The 25,258-nt window shown below is 46.4% G+C and overlaps 1 protein-coding gene across 2 annotated transcripts in view; it reads left to right on the forward strand.

Annotated features, from left to right (window-relative positions):
• The window catches only part of C14H14orf132 (chromosome 14 C14orf132 homolog), a 47,316-nt gene extending 24,591 nt beyond the window's left edge, over positions 1 to 22,725 (forward strand). The window contains exon 2 of one of the 2 annotated variants that reach the window (XM_009428412.5): positions 22,322 to 22,725. In XM_009428412.5, the coding sequence (XP_009426687.1) occupies positions 22,322 to 22,546 (225 nt within the window). In that variant the 3' untranslated portion in view covers positions 22,547 to 22,725. The remainder of the gene's footprint in view (positions 1 to 22,321) is intronic. The other variant, XM_009428413.5, reaches the window with a different exon arrangement.
• The last annotated feature ends 2,533 nt before the right edge of the window (positions 22,726 to 25,258 follow it).

Here is a 25,258-nt window from a genome sequence, read left to right on the forward strand (position 1 = left end):
TAGATGTTGGCAGGGATGTGGTGAACAGGAAACACTTCTACACAGCTGGTGGGAATGTAAACTAGTACAGCCACTATGGAAAACAGTGTGGAGATTCCTTAAAGAAATAAAAGTAGAACTACCATTTGATCCAGCAATCCCAGTACTGTGTATCTACCCAGAGGAAAAGAAGTCATTATGTGAAAAAGATACTTGCACAGGCATGTTTATAGCAGCACAATCCACAATGCGAAATCATGGAACTGACCCCAATGCCCATCAATCATCGAGTGGATAAAGAAACTAGGGTAAATATATATATATATATGATGGACTACTAGGCAGCCATAAAAAGGAATGAATTAATAGCATTTGCAGTGACCTGGATGAGATTGGAGACTCTTATTCTAAGCGAAGTGACTCAGGAATGGAAACCCAAACATCATATGTTCTCACTGGTATGTGGGAGCTAAGCTGTGGGGATGCAAAGGCACAAGAATGATACAATGGACTTTGAGAACTTGGGGGAAGAGCGGAAGGGGGGCATAAAAGACTACAAATACGGTGCAGTGTCTACTGCTCGGGTGATGAGTGCACCAAAATCTCACAAATCACCACTAAAGAACTTACTCATGCAACCACAAACCACCTGTACCCCAATAACTCATGGAAAAATAAAATTAAAAAAATTAAAAAACAAAAAAGTCACGTCCTCATCTTAATTTGCTCTCCTGGCATTTTGCATTTTCCATGCTGGGATTCCGCTCTGGCCAGCTCAGTTGAACAGGCTTTGCTGGTTGGCAGGGATTGTGCACGCACACGGCGCCACCTCCCTTAGCTTCTCTGGCCCTGTTTTCTTCCTAACCCAGTGTGCTGTCTTCCTCCCATACATAGGTAGGGGGTTTTGACGTGACTTCCTGGACATCATGTGTAGCGGTCGGGGGAGTTTTCTCTGGCTTCTGACCCAGCTGGGTGTACTGAAATAACTGTGAGGCTGCAGGGTCCTGAGCCGGATTGTGTTGGCACAGGATGGCCATCTCTGTGCCTTCCTCTTCTGCTCATACAGGTGCCCCTGGGGAGGAGGGTGCAGTGTGTTCCCCTGAGAGCTACATTGGTTGGAGGAGACCATTTTAGAACGTCCTCCTGGAGATTCCGATGTGCATCTCCAGTGGAGAATCTGGCCTTTTGTTGCTGTTGTTTCATGCCATGATTACTACTGAAGACAATTTTGCCATATAGAGGAGAGGATGTTTAAAAATAAACCAAAAGGATCCACTTAGGGAGGTAAACATCCTGGGCTTGCCGTTGCCCCAACCCCCGCTTCACTCCAGTATGCGTGTGCTCGCTGATGGAGAATGATGCTCAGTTTCACTTTTATTCCTTTTGTCCTCTCCTCTTAGCCTTCATCACCCCCCACCATTTTCCCCTTCTCTCTCTCTTCCTCCAAAATAGGGATTACATAGTTTTTTTCTTGGTACCTCTGGCTTCTACCCTGACCGCCCCCCCCCCACCAGCATGTAGTAGGTGCTCAGTAAAATGTCTGTTTAGCCAATGAACGAGATAACAATTGAACAAACAAATTCCCCACCCATCCTCCTAAGGCCCTGAGACTTTATTCTGCTCAGTGGCAAGGAATTTAATCTGATTAGGAAGCTGCTGACCCACACAGGGGACGCCCATTTGGTTCCAATGACACTGCTGAATCACTTCAAAGATGCTATCGAGTTAATTGGGGTAGAATAAATACTAATTTATGGCAACCTTTGCCAGCTCCTCCCTAAGGGAAAATTTTTAAACTCCCCATCCTCTTGCTTTGCTTGACTGCTGAGATCCAGTGAAAGTGGCCTGAACTTCCCATAGCTGAACCAACAGAGGCACAGCCTCCTCCCCCTTATCCCCACCTCAGGAAGCCACAGCCAGGTGGAGGAGCTCCTCAGGTACAGCCAGGGAGGTGGGGCATCTCAAACAGGCCTTCGCTGTTTCTTCTTAAGGTTCTTAGCCAGCCTCCTCTGAACGCAAGCTGTGGCTCTGGGGCTTGTCCCAGTCCCCTGAATTCTCACCATGGACCATGGGATGCGCGTGGAGGACAAGGTCCCCAGGGCCCTGGACCACACCATCTGAGCCTTTCTGTCCCCCCAGGGCAAGTGCTTCCTCCATTATTGCTAATCTAAGATGCTGTGCTCTGATGAGACAGCGTTTTCTCCCCCTGCGTTGTGCAGAGTTACTATGGCAACACTTTCAGAAGAGGTGAATTTGCTTTTTCCTCTTAATTCTGAAATGCTCTCAGGCTTTCCAAAAATATCCTTATTTCCCTGGGTCCCACTGTGGGTTGAGGCATGTCGGACACACAGAAAATAGAGCCATCTCCTCCACCATGTATATATTACATCAAGTAGCTCAGTGCACAGCAATTGATTGGGTAAACTTTTTTTTTTAATAAAAAATATTTTTAGCATCTGCTCTGTCAGTAGATGTGCTAGGCACCGGGATTCAAAGAGAAGTTAGACTCAACTCATATCCTACAAGTGCTCACAGTCCCTAAGAAAAATAGACAAGTACACAGTTAACTATAATGTAACGTGAGTACACATCTAACTATAAGATAATGTAACATAACATAATATATTGTAATGTAATATAATATAATGTACTATAATACATGTAATGTAGTAAATATAATGTAATGTAATAAATATTTTGTCAGTTCTAGGAATAAATTAGTGTAGGACCCCAATAGAGAAAGCTGTTAATTCAACCTGGAGTGAGGAGGGTTAGGAGTTGGTAGAGCTAGAGTTTGATTTCTGATCAACTACGTATGGGCTGTGCCAGCTCAGGGAAATGAACATCCCTCTCTGAGCTCCAAACCTCTATCTCATGCTGAGCTGTTGTGAAAATGAGGGGACACCATGAAGTTACAGCAGCCAGTCTCAGAGCAGCTGTTACTCGAAAGATACTGCTCTTCCTTGCCCAGGTGCTGGGGTGCCCAGAAGGGGCTCAGGAGAGGAAGAGAGCATAGAGAGAGGGACCTGCAGGCAGCAGCGTGCCAGCACTTCCGTCACAGGCAGTCGCGCCAGCAGCAAGGTGGCCGCGTGAGCACACCTGGCACATCAGTTCACAGGGAGATAGGAAAGCCAGTGTGGCCAGTGCAGGGGACTGGATCTGAACCCATTGCCATCCTTGGGCTCTGGGTGGGACCCCTTTTGAAAGCTTCCACTGAACCAGAAAGATAGCACAGTGGTAAACTGCTTACAAGGGAGGCACTGCAACAAACATGAACATTGCTCTAAAAATTAGTGTGCACTCCGGGAGGCCAAGGGGAGCAGATCACCTCAGGTCGGGAGTTTGAGACCAGCCTGACCAACATGGAGAAACCCCATCTCTACCAAAAATACAAAATTAGCTGGGCATGGTGGTGGGCACCTATAATCCCAGCTACTCGGGAGGCTGAGGCAGGAGAATCGCTTGAACCCAGGAGGCAGAGGTTGCTGTGAGCGGAGATGAGGCCATTGCACTCCAGTCTGGGCAGCAAGAGTGAAACTCCGTCTAAAAAAAAAAAAAATTAGCATGCACTCAGTGTAGGTCCCAGTGTCATCGTGCCTGGTCACACTTGGAGTGCTGTAGGCGTGCCTTCTACCTTCCACCAGCTTAGATGCTCTTTGAGGGAAGAAAGCAGCCCTCTTTGTCCTGCTCAATGTTAGCATATGCAGGTGGCCACTTATAGGGGTTCCAGAGAGAGTTATGTCTTCTTTACTATGTGTGCCTGTGTCCTCGCCTGTCAAACAAGGGTGACGATAGTACCCACCTCATAGGGTTGTGATAATAAAACCCAATCATGCCTGTAACGTGCTCAGCCCATATCTGGCATAGAGCAGACTCTCAATAAATATTAGCTTTCATTTTTATTTCATCCACCTCATTGTAAATTGAAGACTCTCCAGCATGGAAACATTAGTCAAGGAGAGTGGCAAGTACTGATACCAAATCTTTCCCTTAACTGCACCCTGCATGGGCGAACAGCACAGAAAGGCTCGGTAGCTCCCTGTGTGTTGGAAAGCTTAATGAAAGAGCAGATTATGTTTTTTCAGCAAAACAGCCAGATTTGGAGGCCAGTTCTCTGCAGGATGTCACCTCAACGTGTTGCAGGGCTGGGCAAGTTAATGAGAAAGGCTTTGGGGTTTGGGGATTGGAGAAGGCCTGGACGCCATTCCCAGGTGTGTGATGTGAGTGATCTTAGGCGGGGTGCTCCTTGCCCGTCCAGCGGGCACTCACTGCAGATGCGTGGGCGCTGATTCCAGCCTTCAGCCTCCCTGTCTGTAGAAAGAGGCAGACCCCACCCACTGATACCCTCTACAGGGAGTAGAAAAGGATTTCTCACTTCCAGATGAGACCAAAGCTGGGACTCTTTGGAGCTCTCTATTTCCACCTCCCTCAGGATGAGCACACGGACCATGTAGGGAGCAGCAGCCGCTTACTACCCCTGGGAGGAAAGCTTGGCCACATTCATCAGCAAAAGCCTATGCACCTGGCTTCTGTGCAAAGTTCTGCCCGTTAGCTCTTGTCACCTTTAGCATGTGCTGTGCTCCAGGCGCTGTGCCGAGCACCAGAGGACCGTGATGGTTCATTTAAGGTGTCGACTTGGCTGCACCCTGGGATGCCCAGATTGGGTGTGTCCATGACAGTGTTTCTGGATGAGGTTAGCATTTGAATCCGTGGACCCAGTAAAGCAGATGATCCTCTCCAATGTGGGTGGCATCAACCAGTCCACTGAGGGAGAAGGAAAGAGGAATTCGCCCCTTTTATCTCCTGCCTGCCTGCTTCAGCTGAGACATTGGTCTTCTGCTCTCGGATTGGGTTTTACCCCCTCAGCTCCTCTGGTTCTCAGGCCTTTGGACTTAGGACTGAATTATGCCACCAGCTTCCCTGAGTCTCCAGCTTGCCGGTGACAGATGGTGGGGTTTCTCAGCCTCCATAATTGTGTAAGCCAATTCCTCATAATAAATCTCTTCATATATATATGTATGTATATATATATGTATATATGTTATTGGTTCTGTTTATGTTCATACATATATGTTATTGGTTCTGTTTATGTTTATATATATATATATATATATACATATGTTATTGGTTCTGTTTCTCTGGAGAACCCGGACTAACACAGATTTGGTAGAGACTATTGATTTCTATAACCCTGGAATATTGCAAAGTATACCGTGATACTCAGGCAATTTGAATTTAGTTTCTGGTTCTTTGGAAATATTTAAACTATCAAAGCCTCAGTTATAATACCTGTGTGGTGGGAAGACACCACCTCCACCTCCCTGTGAGGCACACCATGATTAGCCAGGGCAGGCATGGGATGTGCATGAAGCTGGACAACTGGCAGCCCAGTTTGGAGCTGGCGCAGTCAGCCTGGGCAGGCAGGCGGCTTTCGAAGGCTTCAGCCTCCTGCACTGGCTTCAGAGGCCCAGGACTCAGAGGCTGACATCTGACCAGGGACTTCCATGAGTTACTCATGTAATGGAGTTGAGGGCCTTGATGATGTGGAAATGCATGCCACAAAATCCTGCTTTTTTGTTAAGTTTTAAAGGACCTCAACATGTATTATTTTGGAGAGGATGGCTTTCTACTTTGAGATCCCTTCTTCCCAGCAAACACCAACCAACCTTTATTTTTACAGCCTGGAAGTTTATTTTGATGCTCTTGGCACAGACATCTCCCTAAGGAGAAGTCTTCAAACCTGTGCTCGTTAGCATTTCTTCCAGGGCCTTCCAAGACCCCGCGGAGGAAATTCACAGAGCATGCTGTTGTCCTGCTTCCACTTAATATTCCACATCGGAGAGCCCTGCCCCAGGAAGAGGGGTCGACTTTTGGACTAAGCCAGGTAGATTTACTGAAATGCATCCCCAGACCTCACCTCCACTTGTAGCCAGGGCTAAACCAAGAGCCTATGAGGTAGGAGCCCTGTGGACAAATGAGGGTTTTCCACTGTTGGGGGCACTCAGGTTGTGCCCCTTGGAATTGTCCCTTTTCCTTGGTAATTAATTCTAGGTGCCTTGAGTCCTACGTTCTTTACCTTGTTGTTTACTTTTTAAATAATTGATTGCCCACCTCAGTGTCTCATGAGCCAGGTAGCCATCCTTCCCTTGGATCACTGGAGCTGACCTCAGCCCAGCCTTCCATTTCTGGAGCCGGTTACCTATCACCGCCTCATTCTTCTCCTTCTGCACCGTCTAAAGTTCTCTCCTTGAGGAAGCCCATGGCAGATAAAACTGGAGCCAGGTTTGTAGAAATGCAAGTCCTTAGGGAAGAGGAGACACTTGAAGCATGTCCCAGGAAACCCAGATTCTGATTTGAACTGGATTGCAAAGGTTCATTTGCCAGTGTAGATGAAGTCTCTCTCTCTCTCACACACACACTGCACTGACCCCTTCTACTCCTTGCTAGCTGAGGGACTAACCTTAGGCAAATCGCTTAATCCTTTCTAGAGACAGTTTCTGCATCCCCTTTTGTTAAAGGCACGGATAGAAATTACCCCACCAGAGTCACTGGCAGTTCTGAAGATTCCAATGGAAGGTGTGCAGGGGAGTAGCTGCATGCCCTGTGTCCTCATGGGGTGCACCTGCATCACCTTAGTTTCTTCATCCCTAGGGTAGTAGGGTCTCTGAAAGGCAGCTAAACCACTGTGAGTTAATGACTGCCACACTGTAAAGGTCATCGATCATTGTCTGCAGTTTGCAGAGACAGCTGAGCTCACTTTGAGCCTTTGGTGATGTGCTGAGAAGGGGAAGCAACATCCAATGAGGTTTGTATTAGTCCATTATCATGATGCTAATAAGGACATACCTGAGACTGGGTAATTTATAAAGGAAAGAGATTTAATTGACTTACAGTTCCACATGGCTGGGGGGGGGCCTCAGGAAACTTACAATCATGGCGGAAGGGGAAGCAAACATGTTTTTCTTCACATGATGGCAGGAAGGAGAAGTGCTGAGCAAAAGAGGGGAAAGCTCCTTTATAAAGCCGTGAGATTGTGTGAGAACTCACTCACTATCACGAGAACAGCAGCATGGGGATAACTGCCCCCATGATCCAATTACCCCCCACCAGGTCCCTCCCACAACACATGGGGATTTGGGGAGCTACAATTCAAGATGAGATTTGGGTGGGGACACAGCCAAACCATTTCACTCTTCCTCTGTTGCCCATGTCTCCCTTCAAGCCTTCATCACCAGGGGTCTTTCTCCTATAGTGAAATGCAAGCAAGCCCGTCTCTTCTCCACTTTCCCTGGATTTGGTGGCATAAACTCAAGTGTTCTGATTGCCATCATTGCTACTACTGTCACCCCAATTAAGCCATGAACACACACTGCCCCCTGGGGATCCCCAGTCTTTGACCAGCTTGCCACAGTCCCAGCCCTCTCTCCTGAAGGGGTTCAGATGGCAGCCTGTGGACCCAGCCTGTTGCCACCCTGAGGGATGGTGCCACTCAACCTTGGGAAGCTGGGCCCCGTTCTGTGGTGAGTGAGAGCCCCAGATGTCTCAGCAGAAGACCAGCCCCAGGGGGAGTGTAGACAGCTGCAGGGAGGTGGGGCACACAGGGTGCCCTGCCAGGGCTGGTGGACATCGCCTTGTGCCTGTCCAGCCCTGGGCCTTCGTCACAAAGGACTTTTGCTGAAATCAATCAGCTTGAGCTTCAGCACAGTTCTGGGGCATGCCTGGGAGAGCCATGTGAATGTGGCCTCACAGAGAGCTGAAGGGAGACCTGGTGTGAAGGGAGAAGCTCTTTTTGGAGTTGTCTCTGACTCACGGGCATGCAGGGCTCAATGCCTCTGACTCAATGGTCATGCAGGGCTCAAGAGATCCCCCAAGTCGGAATGGCCATCAGGGTTAAGGTGGGGGATATGAATGGAAAGGCCTGGGACTCAGGGAGCCGTGCCCACACTGTTGGAGAATCCTTCCGAGCACTTCCTCAGGAGAGTTGTCGCATGTTCTGCAGGCCTGTCGAAACACCACAGTGATCTCTGCTATGGGCTGAGGTCCACTAAGTCTCAATTTGCCAAGCATCTTTGTCATATATGCAGTAAAATCTTGGCGCTGTAGAAAGAGCTTGGGACGTGGAGGCAGATGTGGTTTGGGGTCCAGCCTGACCCTGGGCGCTTGGGCCTCAGCTGAGTCTGTGCAGTGGGAAGGCCACCACCACCTCCCAGGGGCCCTGAGGACTGCACGGAATGGTGAACGCCGGGCTTGCCACAGTGCCTGGCTCAGAGCAAATGCTGCAGTCTCCTTCCCAGGTGTGCTTTTGATTTACTTGCTAATATGCATACCAGAAAATTGTTTTGGTGAAGGGGATGATACGGTTCTCTAACTTGTAACAAATGCACAGAACCCTGTGACCATGACGACAATAAAAATTTAGAACTTTCCATCACTCCAAAATATCTCCTCTTGCTGTCTCTTGCGGTCAACCACCCACTACCTGACACATCCCTGTCTCTGCTGTTGTCCACCCCATTGTTTTTTGCATCATCCAGAATACCATCTAAATGGCCTTTTCCACATAGCTTCATTCAGTGTAACCTAATGCATTTGAGATTCACCCATGTCATTGCGGACATCAATAACCTGTTCATTTTTATCTCCAAGTGGGATTATATTGGGTGAATGTAGACAGTTCGCCCATTTACCAGTTGAAAGTCATTCGCATTGTTTCCAGTGTGGGGCAGCTATGAATAAAGCTATTGTAAACATTTGCACACAGGTTTTTGGTGAACACCAGTTTTTATTCCTCTTGGGTAAATACGTAGGAGTGGGATTTCTGGGTCATATGATAAACATATGTTTAACTTTGTAAGAACTGGCTAAACTGCTTTCTTTAAATGGCTGCATAATTGCTTCCCACAGCAAGGTACAAGAGTTCTGGTTGCTCCAATTTCTCATCAGAAATTAGGAACATCAGGTTTTTTTTTTTTTTTAAGTTTAGCCATTGTGATAGATGTGTAGTGTTATCTCATAGTAGTTTTAATTTACATTCCCCTAATTAATGATGATGAACACCTTTTCAAGTGTTTATTTGCCCTCTGTATATATATCTCTTGTTCAGTGACATATCTCCTATTTAGCTGTTCAGATCTTTTACCTATTTTTAAAACTGGGTTGTTTTCCAACCCCATTAAAAAGTGGGCAAAGGACATGAACAGACACTTCTCAAAAGAAGACATTCACGTGGCCGAGAAACCTATGAAAAAAAGTTAAACATCACTGATCATTAGAGAATGCAAATCAAAACCACAGTGAGATACCATCTCACACCAGTCAGAATGGTGATTATTAAAAAGTCAAGAAACAACAGATGCTGGAAAGTTTGTAAAGAAAAAGAATGCTTTTGTACTGTTGGTGGGAGTGTAAATTAGCTCAACCATTGTGGAAGACTGTGTGGCAGTTCCTCAAAGATCTAGAAGCAGAAATACCATTTGACCCAGCAATCCCATTATTGTGGCTATACCCAAAGGAATATATAATAAATTATTCTATTAAAAAGATACATGCATGTATATGTTCATTGCAGCACTATACACAAGAGCAAAGACATGCAATCAACCCAAATGCCCATCGATGATAGACTGGATAAAAAAAATGTGGTACATATATGCCATGGAATACTACACAGCCATAAAAAGGAATGAGATCATGTCCTTTGCAGGGACATGGATGGAGCTGGAAGCTGTTATCCTCAGCAAACTAACACAGAAACAGAAAACCAAGCACTGAATGTTATCACTTACAAGTGGGAGCTGAACTGTGAAAACACGTGGACACATGGGGGACACTGGGGCCTGTTGGGAAGGGTGGGAAGAGGGAGAGCATCAGAAAGAATAGCTAATGGAAGCCGGGCTTAATACCTAGGTGATGGGTTGATCTGTGCAGCACACCGCATGGCACTTGTTAACCTATGTAACAACAAACCTGCACCTTCTGCACATGGACCCCAGAACTTGAAATAGAAGTTGAAGGAAAAAACAAAGTGGGTTGTTTTCTTATTGTTGAGTTTTCAGTGTTCTTTATATATTCTACTTATAAGTTCTTTGTCAGATAGATGATTTGTAAATAGTTTCTTTCAGCCTGTGGCTTGTCTTTTCATTCTCTTAATGGTGTTTTTCATGGAGAAAATGTTTTTAATTTTAATAAAATCCAGTTTGCAGTGTTTTCTTGTATGGATTATGCTTTTGATGTTGGATCTAATAACTCTGCCTACCATAAGATTACAGACATTTTTCTCTTAACGTATTTTTCTAAACGTGTTATAGTTTTATGATTTCATTTAGGTCTAAGATCCATTTTGAGTTTTTTGTATAAGGCATGAGTTTTTTTTTTTTTTCGCTGCAGCTGTTTTGTAATTTGTGTGTAAGAGATTGGGTTCCAAGTTCACATATCTGTCTCTCTATATATTGTTGCATATTGACATCCACTTGTTCCAGCATCATTTGTTGAAAAGACTATCCTTTTTCCATTGAATTGCCTTTGCAATTTTTTCAAAAATTAATTGGCCATATTATGTGCATCTCATTTCTGGACCCTCTATTTAATGTATGCATCCATCCTTTTGCTAACACTACACTGTCTTGATAACTGTAGCTTTATCATAAGTCTTGAAATACAGTAGCATGAGTTCACCAAATTTATTTTCTTTTTCAAAATTGTTTTGATTATGCTTAGTCCTTTGCCTTTGCAAATAAATGTTTGAATCAGCTTGTTGGCATTGACAAACATTCCTGCTGGGATCTTCATTGGGATAGCATTGAGGTTTTACATCAATTTGGGGAGAATTCACATCTTAACAATATTGAGTCTTTGATTTCATGACCGTAGTATTTCTCTCCACTTATTTAGATCTTCTTTGCTATTTCATCAGTATGTTGTTTTCAGCGTTCAGATCCTGCACGTATTTTGTTAGATCTAAACTAAGTATTTTATTTTTTGGTGTTGTTGTAAATGGTGCTTTTTGGCTAAAGTTCATATTGTTTGTTGCTTGAGTGTGGAAATACAATTGATCTTTTAATATTGACCTTGTGTTCTATGACCTTTCAAAATTCAGTTATTAGTTATATGATGTTTTGGAAATTCCTTGAGATTTTCTGTATAGACAATCATGTCTTCTGCAATTAGAGATAGTTTTATGTCTTCTTTATATATAAGGCATCTCTATATATATATGACTTTTATTTCTTTTTCTTGCTTTATTATACTGGCAAAAACTTTCAGTGTGATTTTGAATGGGAGTGGTGAGGTTAGACATCCTCTCGTATTCCTAGATCGTAGAGGGAAGCATTCACTCTTTCACCATTAGGTATAATGTTAGCTATAGGTTGTTTGGTTTTGTTTTCTAGATGTTCTTTATCAGATCCAGGAAGTTCCCTTCTATTTCTAGTTTACTAAGAGTTTTAAATCATGAGTGGATGTTTACTTTTGTCAAATGCTTTTTCTGCATCTATTGATGTGATTGTTTTGTTTCTTCATAGTTCTGTCAGTGTGGCATGAATTGTAAGGATTGATTTTTTTTGGATGTTGAATATTTGAATGCTTTGCATTATCTTCTTTATATATTGCTGGATTGAATTTACCAATATCTCGTTGACTACTTTTTGTCTTGTTCAATTGAGATATTGATCCACAGTTTTCTGCTCTTGTAATGTCTTTGATTTTGTTAGCAGAGTAATGCTGCCTCATTAAGATGATTTGGGAAGTGTTCCATAAAATAAGTTGGAAAATGTTCTCTCCTCTTATTTTTTGGAACAGAATGTCTACAACTTGTATTTTTCTTCTTTATATTTTTGGTAAATTCTTCAATAAAATCATTTGGTGATTTTTTCCCAGAAGATTTTTAACTAAAAATTTAACTTATTTAATAGCTATAAGGACTGTGTGGTTTATCTTTTTTTCTTGAGTAAGTTTTGGTAGTTTGTGTTTTTTAAGGTATTGATTCATTTCACCTACATTGTCAAACCTATGGGTATGCAGTTGTTTTTAATTATCTCAGTAATTCCTTATTGTCCGCCCTTTTGCTGTCAGTAATATCTGTGGCAATATCCCTTTTCCATTTCTGATATTGGTAATTTGTGTTTTCTCCCTTCTTGCTCAGCCTGGCGAGAGGTTTATCATTGTTATTGATCTTTTAAAAGAACCAGTTTGTAGAGTCACTGATTTTTCTCTATTGTTTCTGTTTTCAATTTTATTGAGTTTTGTTCTTATCTCTATTATTTCCTTCCTTCTGTATGCTTTGGGTTTAATTTAATCTTCTCCTCTTCCTAATTTCTTAAGGTATAGTTTAGATCAGGGGTGTCCAACATTTTTGCTTCCCTGGGCCACATTGGAAGAAGAAGAATTGCCTTGGTCCACACATGAAATACACTAACACTAATGATAGCTGATGAGAAAAAAAAATGCAGGAAAATCTAGTAATGTTTTAAGAAAGCTTATGGATTTGTGTTGGGCCACATTCTGTCCTGGGCTGCATGCAGCCCGTGGGCTGTGGGTTGGACAAGGTTGGTTTAGATTATTAAATTGAGACCTTTCTTCTTTTCTCATATAAACAATTAGTACTATACATTTTTCTCTAAGCACTGCTTTAGTTGCATCAATGAGTGCTGATAACTTGTATTTTCACTTTTACTCAGTTTAGAATATTTGCTAGTTTCCCTTGAGACTTCCCTCTTGACCCATGGATTATTTAGGAGTGTGTGATTTAGCTTCCAAGTTTTGGGAGATTTCCCCAATGTCTTTCTGTTATTGACTCCTAGTTTAATTCCATTATGATCAGAAGACATATTTCATAGGATTTTGATTCCTTTAAGCTTGTGAAGGTTTGCTTTATGACCCAGGATATGGTCTGTCCTGGTGACTGTTTCACGTGCCCATGAGAAGAATGTGCATTCTGTTGTCAGGTGGAAGGTTCAGTACACGTCAGTTAGATCTTGTTGGTTGATGGTGACATTCAGGTCTTCTGTATCCTTGTTGATTTCCTATTTCTTTCTATACCAAGAGAGAAGTGCTGAGGTGTGATAATTTTGGACTGGATTCTGGGTGTTTTGAATATTATGTTGTGAGATGCTGTGGGCTGTGGGCTGAGTTGTTGCCCCCTCCCTCAACCCCACCATTCCTATGTTGAAACCCTAACTCCCAATACCTTAGACATGAGTGTATTTGGAGATAGGGTCTTTAAAGGGGGTGATTAAGTTAAAATGAGGTCACTAGGGTATGCCCTAGTTCAGTATGATTGGCATCCTTATAAGAATAGGAAATTAGGACACAGACATGCACAGGGGGAAGACCATGTGAAGACACAGGGAGAAGGCGGCCACCTGCAAGCCAACAAGAGAGGCCTCAGAAGAAAACAGCCTTACCGACACCTTGATCTTGGACGTCCACCCTCCAGGACTGTGAGGATGTAAATCTCTGCTGTTTAAGCCATCCAGTCTGGGGTACTTTGTATGGCAGCCAGAGCTAACTAGTACACTGTGTCTTGTTAAAACTTTTAGAGCATTGCTTTGTTTTGGCAGTTTGGGTCTGGTCTGAAAATTCTCTGTCACCTTCTATAAGCGGTGGTTGCATGTCGTTTGGGTGTGTCTTGCAGGTGCACCCCTCAGTGGTTAGTCTCGACATGGCAGGGGTTTGCACCATAGTTCAATTATCAGAGCCTTTACTGTGCTCCTTTGAATCTCTTTTGTGCATGCAGTTTGGGGTGAGCCCAAAATATGTACAGGTTCACACCACAAACTTAGGGGGTTCCCTTCTCCAGCTTCCTCCATCTGGGTTCCCCTGACACTGTCTAGCTCCCATGGGCCTTTCTGTGTAACCCTCTGGCTGCAAAGCCTGCGTTTCTGCCCGCTGCATCCTCGTGTGCTGCTGCAGAGGTCTGCACTGTCAGGGCACCCTGCAGGCAAAGCAGTGAGAGAAAATGGAAGAGATCAAGGGAGCCCCCACGCTCTTCAGACCATGGGGCCCTTCCCCGGCTTCCTCTGGCCAGCGGAACTGTCACTGCTGCCATCGCAACCGTGGCAACACAGCTCAGCAACTGACACTGCTTTGAGAGGCAGGACCAGGAGAGAAAAAAGAGAAAACAAGTAAAAATCGGGGATTCCCCTCAAACTGCCAGCTCACAGGAGCCTGGCTTCTCAGTCTTCTGTCTAGAGAGAGGGGGTTTCTTCTAGAGCTTTTGTGCTCAGTCCTGGGAGATAAAAAAGGCAAAAACCCCAGTAAGCTCATGATGCCTGTCTTTCTCCAGGTTTATCTTCCCTCCCTGAGCCAGCTGCTGCCGCCTTCTTGCCAGGGGCCTCGGCCATTACTTGTTGGAGCTTGCCTGGGCTTACTCTATCTGTGCCGGCACCGCAAGCATTTTTTCATACTCTCCTAGTTTCATAATGGTCCTGTGGGTCCCAGGCAGGAGTTCTCATGTTGAGACAGGGAACAGATCCAGCAATAGAAGTGGCCCAGTCCAGCAGGCAGACTGGGCTGGCACCAAGATCTTACATCTCCCTTTGGGACCCCTTCAGGTACCACCCATCCCTTCAGGAGGACCTGCCTGCCTGTTCACGGTCCTGCAGTCCTGCCTGCCCCAGCTCAGGAGGCCGCTGTGCCATTCAGAGCCCAGCCTCCCAGCAGTTCCTGCTGATTTGTAAGAGTCCACGAGTGGGAAATGAAAACTCAGGTGCTTTCCATCCTTTGCTGACCCTCCTGCTCTGTGGGGCTTCAGCCCTCCCCGTCAGAGGACATTTATGAGGGGATCAGCGTGTACCTAGCCATGCACCTTCCATTTCTTTTCTTACATTCCCAGTGTAATCCACATAAAATAAACCAGACCCAAAAGTGGAAAATGGAGAAAATCAAAAGAGACCCCACTCTGGAGACACCTTGAGACAGCAGGTCCAGCTCTCTGCCTTGGGAGTCATGGGGCCAGGCAGCAAGGATGAAACTTACAATGACAGTTCACGAGCATGGAACACGTACAGCCGGGTGCTGTGAGTTTCTGTCACGCCATAGCACCTTAGGAGGTGGTTCCTGCTCTTATCTTCATTTTACAGATAAGGAAGCTGAGGCATTGGATGGTTAGTCACTTGCCCTCATCATACAGCTAAAAACGAACCACGTGGGAGCTCAGTCTCATGCCTGATTCTGCAGCTCTTGTAATGAATCCCAACCTGTGTTGCCTCTTTCTAGCCGAAATGTCTTCACCCCGTCGAAATCCCATCACCTTTTTCCTCTCTCTGTGAAAGTGCACATGACACCATTTTATGACTGTGTGTTTCAGTCTATATTCTTTTTAAATGTTGAGCCCTTCAGAAGTCATGAGTAACCCTTGGTGTGCCTAATGTCTGTCTATCACTTCCTGGTCTTGCTGGTGCAAGTGGGCCTTTGGTATTTGTTGAATGAATAATGAAAGGATGGATGGATGGTATTCAAATCTGTCCAGCCTTAATGTTTAGACCACAGAGACCCTGCAAGAATTTAGTGATGAGAGAAATTATCTTTAGAATGTTTGTACACTAACTGGAGTCTTCTCTGGAATTTTCTGATGTGCTAGGTCCCCCAGAGAGCCTGGGCCACAGATGGTGTGTTCTGAAGAGACAAAACTGAAGGCGTGGTCCCTTGTACAAATTCTGAAATTGCTGCTAGTTTTTAGATTAGCCACATATTGAGTTGTCAGATGTAGCAAATAAAAGATGCACAGTTAAATTTCATTGTCAGATAAACAACAAATAATTATTTAGGATAAGTATAGTCTGTGTGATATGTGGGATATACTTATGCTAATACGTGGGATATACTTATGCTAAAAATTGTGTTGTTGTTTATTTGAAATTTGAATTTAACTAGGCGTCTTAAATTTTGTTTGAGAATTTTATTGAAGGGTTTATATGGCAATATTTGCCACACAGACTCTCACTTTAGGCCCGTCTATAACTGACTTCAACCTTCTTAGTATTGGGCAGGGACTTCTGACCTTAGATATCACCCCATCCAAGCCACTCCCTAGTGTGTAAGGATCCAAGACAGGGCAGGGCTGGAGCAGGGCCAGATCTCAGGTCTCCAGACCCAGAGCAGTGTGGGAGCAGCACAGCCCACTGGGGACATGGTTGTCTTTACCCCCACACAAATTTAACTTTAAAATTCATAGCCCAGGAGCATCAGATTCTAACTGTTCTGGGCCAGGTTGCTGCAGAACGGGCTCGGCCAAGACGGGCACTGAGACTGCATCTAAGGGAGGAGGGTCTGGTGGCCCCCGTATCACAAGCCATCACAATCACACTTCTGTTGTTTTGTGTTTACCCATCCTCTGAAAGGCCTGCTGGGGTCACCTCTGATAACCACGCTTTGAAGATTTCCTTCTGAAACCGTTTTCCGTTCCTTTCTCTGTAGAGGTGGAGCTTAGGGGAGATTTATATAACAGTCACCTCCTTAGTAGGAACAGGTGGAGGCCTAAAGGCCGCCACACTCCTTGGAGCAGCATGGAGACTGTCGGGAAGGCAGGGTCCTCTGAGGCCCCTGGAGGATGCCGTCCCATTTTCCACAATGGCCCGGACCACCTGGAACACCCCACATCGCACTCAGCCACCACATGCTACATGGTGCCCCGACACTGTGGGGCAGGGACCCTGAGCCTGGGGCACCCTTCTGAATTCAGAGAGCACTTAATCCCACAGCCACAATTGATTATAACCATCACGCGTTTGGTGCACTCCAATGCTCAAAGCACTGCTCTTAATTTTAGGAAGTGCAAAAATACCAAAAAATAACAGACACTCATATACCCAATGACCAGAATAGGCCATTTATAATATTTCATCATGTTTGCCTTGTCTTTCCTTATAAGAAACGACTGCAGATGAAATCAGTCTGCTTTGTCCCATCTTCCCCTTTCCCAGAGGCAGCCGCGATCATGAATCTGGCTTCACAATCCAAGTTGGTGCTTTTACTAACGTTTGTATAAATCCATGCATAGTACATGGTCATATTACGCATGCATGTTTTTGATTTCAAGAATGCTATCTGAGTTTATTTTGTGACTTGCCTTTTCCCCTAGAAAGCATTTTTCATCCAGTGTTAAGAACCTCCCAGCAGCCCCCTTCTATACGGCTGTCTTTATTATTTCCCCTGTTTTTAACTGAGAAACCTCTGCCTCAGAGAGATTAAGAAGTGGGCCTAGATCACACCACGAGGCAATGTTGGCCCTGGGGCTAAATCTCATCACGCCCTCAGGATTCTTGACTGATGGTCCTAGGATTCATTCATTCACCAAATAGTTTTTGAGTGTCTGCTCTGGTCTAGGCATTGGGGATCCTGTGATACTGTGGAAGAGCCCTGCCTTCGGAAAAGCGTAGGCAGAAAATACAGCCTTCTGTCTTCAACAAGCCAACAAGTGTTTTTGTTTTCTTTTTTTGAGACAGGGTCTCGCTGGCACGCAGACTGGAAAGCAGTGGTGCCATCAGACCTCACTGCAGCCATGATTTCCTGGGCTCAGGCGATCCTCCCACATCAACCTCCCTAGTAGCTGGGACCACAAGTGTGCACCACCACACTCCGCTAATTTTTTTTATATTTTGTAGAGATGGAGTCTCACTATGTTACCCAGACTGATCTTGAACTCGTAGCCTCAAGCAATCCTCCCATCTTGGCCTCCCAAAGTTCTGGGATTACAGGCATGAGTCACCGCACCGGCCAACAAATGTTTTGTTGTTGTTGTTGTTTCTTTTTTTAATCTTGACGTGAATATCTCCTCCGATAGGGAAACAAGCCCTAGGTCACCCTGTGTTGTCCTGGTTGCCAGTGTCTAACTCAGCAAGAAGAGACTAGTTTTCTTGTTCTGCCCTCTTAAGCCACTCTGTCTTCTGCACGGTAGCTTTTCTAGGGTTTAAGGTTAGGCTCACGCCCCCAAATCTGCTCTGAGTCAAAACCTCATCCAAGAATCCCATTCTCTGAAGGCCAGTGGCCACCCTTGCCCACTGGCGTGAGAAAACCCTGTTGCTCATTTCCAGCAGTGGCGTGCCACCAGAAGGGCATCTTTAAAAGTGGCTAAAAGTAGACTGGAGCTGGTCGGGCGGGCTTTGAGAGTGACATTCTCTCACCACCTGCTTCCAGGATGACCTCAGCCAACACCCCTCATTCTGACCACAAGCCAGCTCCTGATCAAATTTTTGTAACTTCCAAATGATGGAATTGAGACTGGCTTTTTGTTTTTGAGTCATGGAATTCTGCTGTTGGAAGTTATTTTTATGTCTAACTCAGCACTTTCCATTTAGAACCTATTTTACAAAGAAAAAAAATATCAAAACAAAATAAAACCAACAAACCTGAGACAGACGGATGGAGCAACAGGGCTGACCAGCTTTGGAGCACCTCTCAGCCGCCTGTCTCAGCATACCCTAGGGGCACGGGCGGCCATCTGCTGACAACTGAAAATGAGTACCTGGTTATCGATCACACAAAAAGCACATGACCAGAAATGCCATGTTCCTGATTTCCTCGCTTTAGCTTAAGCAGCTGGATAAGAGATGCATGTGATACTGTCCTACAGGACGACAGAGGGAAGGAATATTGGTAATCATTGCATAACCGTCCTGGGCCATGCTTTCTTATACATGATCTTATTCACTGCTTGCAACAATCTCGCTGGTTGGACTGCATTCTCTTCATTACTTACAGAAGGGAAATTGAGGCAAGTGGGTAAGTAACTCACCCAAGCTCCACCATATGTAGCAAAGCAGGATTCACGCCCAAGCCTTTCTGACGCCAGAACCCACCCTCATTTCCCACGCTCTGAGACAGCAGAATCCGTCCCACACTGACCATCCTCTTTGGCAGTTCTGAGCTCCCACTACAGGTGCAGGGCAAAGGGGACTCCCCATGAGGCCTGTCCCACGGCTGGGAGCTCCAGGATTGGGGTTTATGAAGTACCACCTGTGGGGAGCCCTCCTGCTGATTTCAAATTCATTAATTCTGCATGCTTTTACTTGTCACTTTTTTTGTATGTTAAGGATGGGGCTGAGGGGGTTTGTGATGAGTAGACCATATCCTTGCCTTCAAGAGTTCTCTGTCTAATGGGAGGTGGACATCCAGTTATGCACACCATCCTGACTTCTTTCTGGAACAGAAGTCCGGGGTATGGTCAGCAGAATGATGCCCCCACCAAGGATGTCCACGTCCTAACCCCTAGAACCTGTGGATGGATTACCGTTCATGGCCAAAAGGACTTTGCAGGTGTGATTAAGTTAAGGATTTTGAGATGGTAGGAGTAGCCTGGATTAGCCAGGGGAGCTCAATGTCATCACAAGGGCCCTTATAAGAGCCAGGCTGGAAGATGAGAGAGAGAGATTGGAAGATGAGAGAGATTGGAAGATATTACACTGCTGGCTTTGAAGATGGAGGAAGGGGCCATGAGCCCAGCCATGAGCCCAGGAATGTGGGCGGCCTCTAGAAGCTGGGAAAGGCAAGAAAACAGATTGTCCCCTAGAGCCTCCAGAAGGAGTGCAGCTCTGCCAACACTTCGATTTTAGTCTGGTGAGACCTCTGAAACCGTATGATACATTAGTGTTGTTTTCAGCTACTGTGCTTGTGGGAATTAGTCACAGCAGCAACAGGAAACTGACCTGCAAAGCTATTAAATAAATACCTGCAGGGAGGCAGAGAAGTGAGGGGTGCAGAGGCTGGAGGGCATCACCCTGACCCGTTTGGCAGGAATGTTAGGAATACAGGTGCCGAGTGCCTCCTGGCAGGAGCCCATCGGAAGCAGGTGCTCAAGGGCCACCTGATGGCCTGGTTGGCGGGAGCCCTACAAAAAGCTCTGTCCAGGTTCCCTTCCTCTTTCCCCAGTGATTTGGATGAAAATACTCATCTCATTCACATTTGCTCTAAAGAGAAGAGAGAGACAGGACATATGCCCAGAGAGCTCCATAGGGTGGGAGAGTGGCTCAGATCCCATGCGTGGAGTTCAGGGAGGCGTCTGTCTGAGCAGCCAGCAGCATGGGCCTGGTGAGAGAGGAGAGACAAGAAGCAATGAGTGGGAAGGGACAGGAACGCTGGTTAATTCCTGGGAATCTGGCAGGGGTCGCGGGGGGATGTGGGGGCAGAACAAGTCCCTGCAGCCCCCGTCATGCCCAAGAGGAAAAAAGCACAGCTTCTCACACTGAGCATGCTTTCCAAGAGGCCACCAGCAAATATTGGTGGCTTTACCTTAGCCTGGAGGCCTTCTGTTGTAGACAGGTTGGGCAAAGGCACCAATGATGTCGCCTGGGGAAGGGGAAGCCTCCCGTTAGGCTGGCATGTGTCTGATGCACCCACACCCCATCTGACCTGCAATTCTTTTATTTCCACTTATAATTGTATTTTTAGCATAAAAAACTGTTGTAATATTCTTGTTTGCATTGGTCATTATATTTAATTGAAATATATTAATAGAATATGTTATACATATAAGAAGTACTTATATAAAAATGTACCCCACGAGGGGTGAACACAGCATGGTAACCTGCAGCCCCCACTCAGAAATTGCACCTGGCCTGCCCTGAGCCCCATAGCAGTCCTTTCCAGTCACTGCACTCTCTAGGTCAACAACTGCCCTATTCCGTCCCCTCAAGGACAGCACCATGTTAGGAATATAGGTGCCGAGTGCCTCCTGGCAGGAGCCCATCAGAAGCAGATGCTCGAGGGCCACCTGGTGACCTGGTAATGGTCATCCTTTAACAGGAGGCCACTGAGACTCAAGGCAGGCCAGAGAGCTTCTGAGCAGCAGCTGCCCAGGCACCTGCGTGCCTCTCATGTTCCAGGAGCCTGACCCTGAAGCCCATGGGGCTGCATGCAGAGCCAGGAGTGCCTGGGCTCACAGTCAGACACTCGTGGCGCTCAACCCTGACACCACCACAGATTAGTGCTATGGCCTTGACCTCTGCTTATCCACCTGTAAAATGGGGTTGCAGTATTAGCCTCCACCAGGATTGTTGAGTGATTGAGAGTATTTTAATGTCTCTGGCACAGCCCCTGACCACAGCAGGAGCTCCACACAGAATACTGTCTCATGCAGTGCTCGGTAACTGTGCATCCGATGCAGGCCTCACTGTGTCATGTTCATTCATTCAGGTTCCCTTCAAAAGAAACATTGATTATGGGCCAAATAGGTGTCAGTGCCAGCCCGGGAATGCACATGCATATTCTGCCTCTGGAGAGGGCCTGGGAAGCCCGGACATGGGCCTCCTGGGCTGGGGCAGGAAGGGGCCTCCTCTTCACTGCTGTGTCCGGGATCACCCCCTCCCTTGGAGCACCCCACCTCCCACCTGAAGTCTGAGCAGCAGAGAACCTTTAAAAACAGAAATAGGAAGTTCTGATTCATGAATGCAAACATTCTGGCATCCCGTGTGCAGTGATGTGCGGCGTGGGCGGTGGGAATTAGGGAACCTCTTCTAGCGTATTTGCTCCTATCCACCGGAAGGTATACAGTGTTCATACTCATTGACTCAGAAATTGTGTGTCTGGGAGTCTGCCCTAATAAATAACAATGTGTGTACAATGATGCATGTACATGCTAATGGATGTACAAGGATGTTGATCAGTGCATCATTTATCATAGGAAAAGTGGAAATTGCTAAATCTCCAACACTAGGGGAGTGGTTAAACTGTGGCTTATGTTCATGACAGAATAATACACAATTGTTAAAATGGAATTTTGATGGCCATTTTGAAACAGGGATTAAAAAACACGTTTAAATGTGTTTTCTCTCTGTCTCTGTCTCTGTCTCTCTCTCTCACTCTGTCTCTCTCTCTCTCTGTCACACACACACACACACACACACACACACACAGAGGAAAAAAAGATTGGAAAGAAAAACCATCAAAATGTTAGCACTGATTATGTGGTGGGATCATGATTCTCATTTTTTTATCCTGTTTTATATTTTCTTAGGGTTCTATGCTAAGCATATATTATTTTTAAAATTAGAGGAGGAATGAAGGCATTTTACAACCCATATCATTATGGAGGAGCCTGGCATGGGGGGAGGGGAATGGCTGGAGGGGTTGCTGTGAGTCCTGGTGAGTCACCAGCTAGCTGTTGGGTGAGTTCCTTGATGCTTTCATAGTAGCGTGGGCATGAGAACGTCTGCCTCAAAAGGCTGCTGTGAACACTGATTTTTATAGATTACCATCAATTATAAAACCACCAAAGCAAAGCCCCATTTTGCAGGTGCAGTAGAGATCGTAGCTTCATGTGGGGTTGTTTGACCAGACCACTTCCCTTTTGCAGGGTACATCTGCCCAAGCCCCCATGGCCCTGGATAATTCTCTCTCTCCTTCTTTGCAGCTGCCCATGATGGGGGGAGCTTTCATGGACTCACCCAACGAGGACTTCAGCACTGAGTACTCCCTGTTTAACTCCTCTGCCAATGTCCATGCGGCCGCCAATGGCCAGGGCCAGCCGGAAGATCCTCCTCGGTCCTCCAACGACGCCGTCTTGCTATGGATTGCCATCATAGCTACGCTGGGGAACATCGTGGTGGTGGGCGTGGTGTATGCCTTCACCTTCTGAGGACGGCACACCCTGCACCACCATGGGGTGAGGCTTGGCACGTAGCTCTGACTTGCTGTTGGCCTTTGGCTTCTCCTGTGTTCTAGAACCAGGAGTTTTGACCAGGGGCGGCAGCCGTCCTTCTGGAATTTCTCCCCAGCAGCCCTGATTTCAAATATCCCATGTTGTGGTCAAGCTGAGTCAGAAGACATGGAAGTATGGGCCTCCTGCCCCTAGAGGCATGACGGGGCAAGGCCTTCAGAGGGCAGATTGGGGATCCTTGAAACTACATTCCAGGAACATGGGACCAGATGAGACAGCTAGTTAAGTTTAAAACATAGACATGATTTGATGATCGCTTCTGGTGGTAAATAATCACTCGTGTGTCTTGTTTTTATGCAAACTTATCGAACCTAGGGCGTGGGGTGCTGGGGCAAAAGAAGCCCTCAGAACTTCAGTGTTCCTGACCCAATTCTGGTTTCACATTCAGTCCCTTGGCCATCTAGTAGGGCCATTGGATGTTCCTAGTTTGACTTTGAAATGGCACCTTTGCCACCAGACACCTGGTCCCTTCCAAGACCCAAGTGCATTGGGAGACCCAGGGATGGGGGGTTACTGGTAATAGGTGGGGTTTCTGGGGGTGTTGTTGGTGGTTTTTATCTCCTGGTCGGACTTTCTCTTCTTTTTAAGAAGAGGAGAGGATGTCTTTAAGAGCTAGATGTGCCAGGCAGTGGACTCTTCAGGCCACCCACGTGAGGATGCTCTTTCTTCTCTGAGGAATCGTGGAATTTTAAAGATGAACAAGATTCACATCCACTGAATTATTCAACGGATGGGTCAGAAAGGGGGGTGATTTGCCTGTGGTCACCAGGCAGGTTTGTGGAGGAGTCGGAACAGAAAGATGTGTCCTCACTCTCAGCTCACTGAGCTCTCTGCCCCAACTAAGCACTTCCCTGAGGAGGTTGCTGAGAAGCTGCCCTCAGGAGAATGTCCAGGCATCTTGAAGGTGGGTGCAAGATTGGCAGGCCGCTCAGATACCCGTCCTTTACATTCAGTGTGGATACCGTGCATTCTCCTGAAGCTGTGAAAGTGCTTCTGCCCAAGCCACTTCCTTAAATTCTGAAATATCAGCATCTGGGTCCTGGCAAGCAAGGAAGCTTCCAAGTAAAAACCAGAGAGAAGGGCACACTTTTCTTTCTTCATTAGGAAATCTTATTGCCCAGGACCCACCCCCCACACCTTCCCAAGGCAGCCTCCCAGTGCAGATAGAGTGGGAAAGGTCCCAGAAGGGGGCTCACTCACCTCTAGGCCCAGAGAGGCTTTCTCCTCACTTTATACACTGCAAAAACAGAAGAATTGTGTCAATAACACCCTCTGTGGTGGAGAAACTTAAAAAGCTGGTTAGGAAGCTCTCGTGTATATTTAGGGACAATTACAAGAAAGCTGGACTTGCCACTGTGGTCTCAGGAGAAATGAGTGTTCTTGATGACAGGCAAAGGGACATCTTAGTTGTCCAGAAGCGGCACTCTTCCCTGGAAGCTGCCATGTTAATAGGATTACTAGCCTGGCTCCAGACAGTGCCTGCTCATGGCTGCCAGTTCTTACCGATCACATCCGTCACTGCCACCGTATATCATCTGCCAGTGCATCAGCTTAAGCGGAGGTCATGAGTGCAAAAGAACCTGACCCTTGGCAATGAGGGAGAAGGGACATGGACCACCTGCCTGGAATTCCTGGAATCACTGGCAGGGTGGAGGCTGGGCTGGGGAGTTAGCTGCAGTGTGCGTGAATGGCTCTGTCTCCAGCAAGTCTCTCTCCATCAAACCCCAGGTCTGCCCCATAAGCAAGGTCTTTAACAGATGGATGTCTCCATGAGAAAACCCAAGACGAGAAGCCCAGAGCCATGGCGGGGGTTGCTTGACGTCCTCATGGAGTCACCCTGCCCCACATGCTCAAATCTTCCCTCTGGCCCCACATCCCTAGGAGGGCCTGACCCCTGTAAAGATACAGGAGGCAGCTCCCTGGCCTCCAAATGGCCCATGGAGATGGCAGTCGGGAGACAGGGTTCTGTGTTTGCTGCGGTGAAGGGAGGAGAAGGCAGGAGGAAAAAGGATGGCTTCTAGCCCTGAAGAGGACTCCAGCATCCCAGGCACCGGGTGCTTCTGGCTGCAGTTTTCCCTATGGAGGCCCCTCAGCCTCCAGCCCTAACATAAATGTCAATTAAATTCAGTTTTCAAGCCTCTCTCCCTTTTCAGTGTCAGAGCAGTAGATGGTCCAGGGCATTGGAGGCCTCGACCACTCTGCATTGCAGATTACAGTGACTTCCTCGGGGTTGCCCCATCTTGGTCTCCTATGGTTTCTTCATCAGCTTTTTTTTTTACCAGCATCTCTCAAATAACAATGAAGATAGATATGCCCATTAGTGTCTGATTAAGGAGCAAAGGCTGGATTTCTGGCCACAGCGAGCTGCACTCTCCCTCCTGCCTCAGCGGGGGTCCGTCTTAGCAGTTCGGAAAGGGGAAAAAGATGCCGGTCCTCACTGCTTGAGTTTTGTGTCCAGGTGCCACTAGACTTGCATGCACACTAACTCCTTACAATCACCACACAGCATCATCGCCCCAGTGCACAGATGAGGGACCAGAGGGTCAGAGGAGTGAAGTCGCCTTCCTGAGGTCACACAGCATGAAAGTGGTGAACTAGGATTTGAATCTGGGAAGTTGGGCTCTAAAGCCA

Source organism: Pan troglodytes, chromosome 15, assembly GCF_028858775.2.
Source record: "Pan troglodytes isolate AG18354 chromosome 15, NHGRI_mPanTro3-v2.0_pri, whole genome shotgun sequence".
Lineage (NCBI taxonomy): Eukaryota > Metazoa > Chordata > Mammalia > Primates > Hominidae > Pan > Pan troglodytes.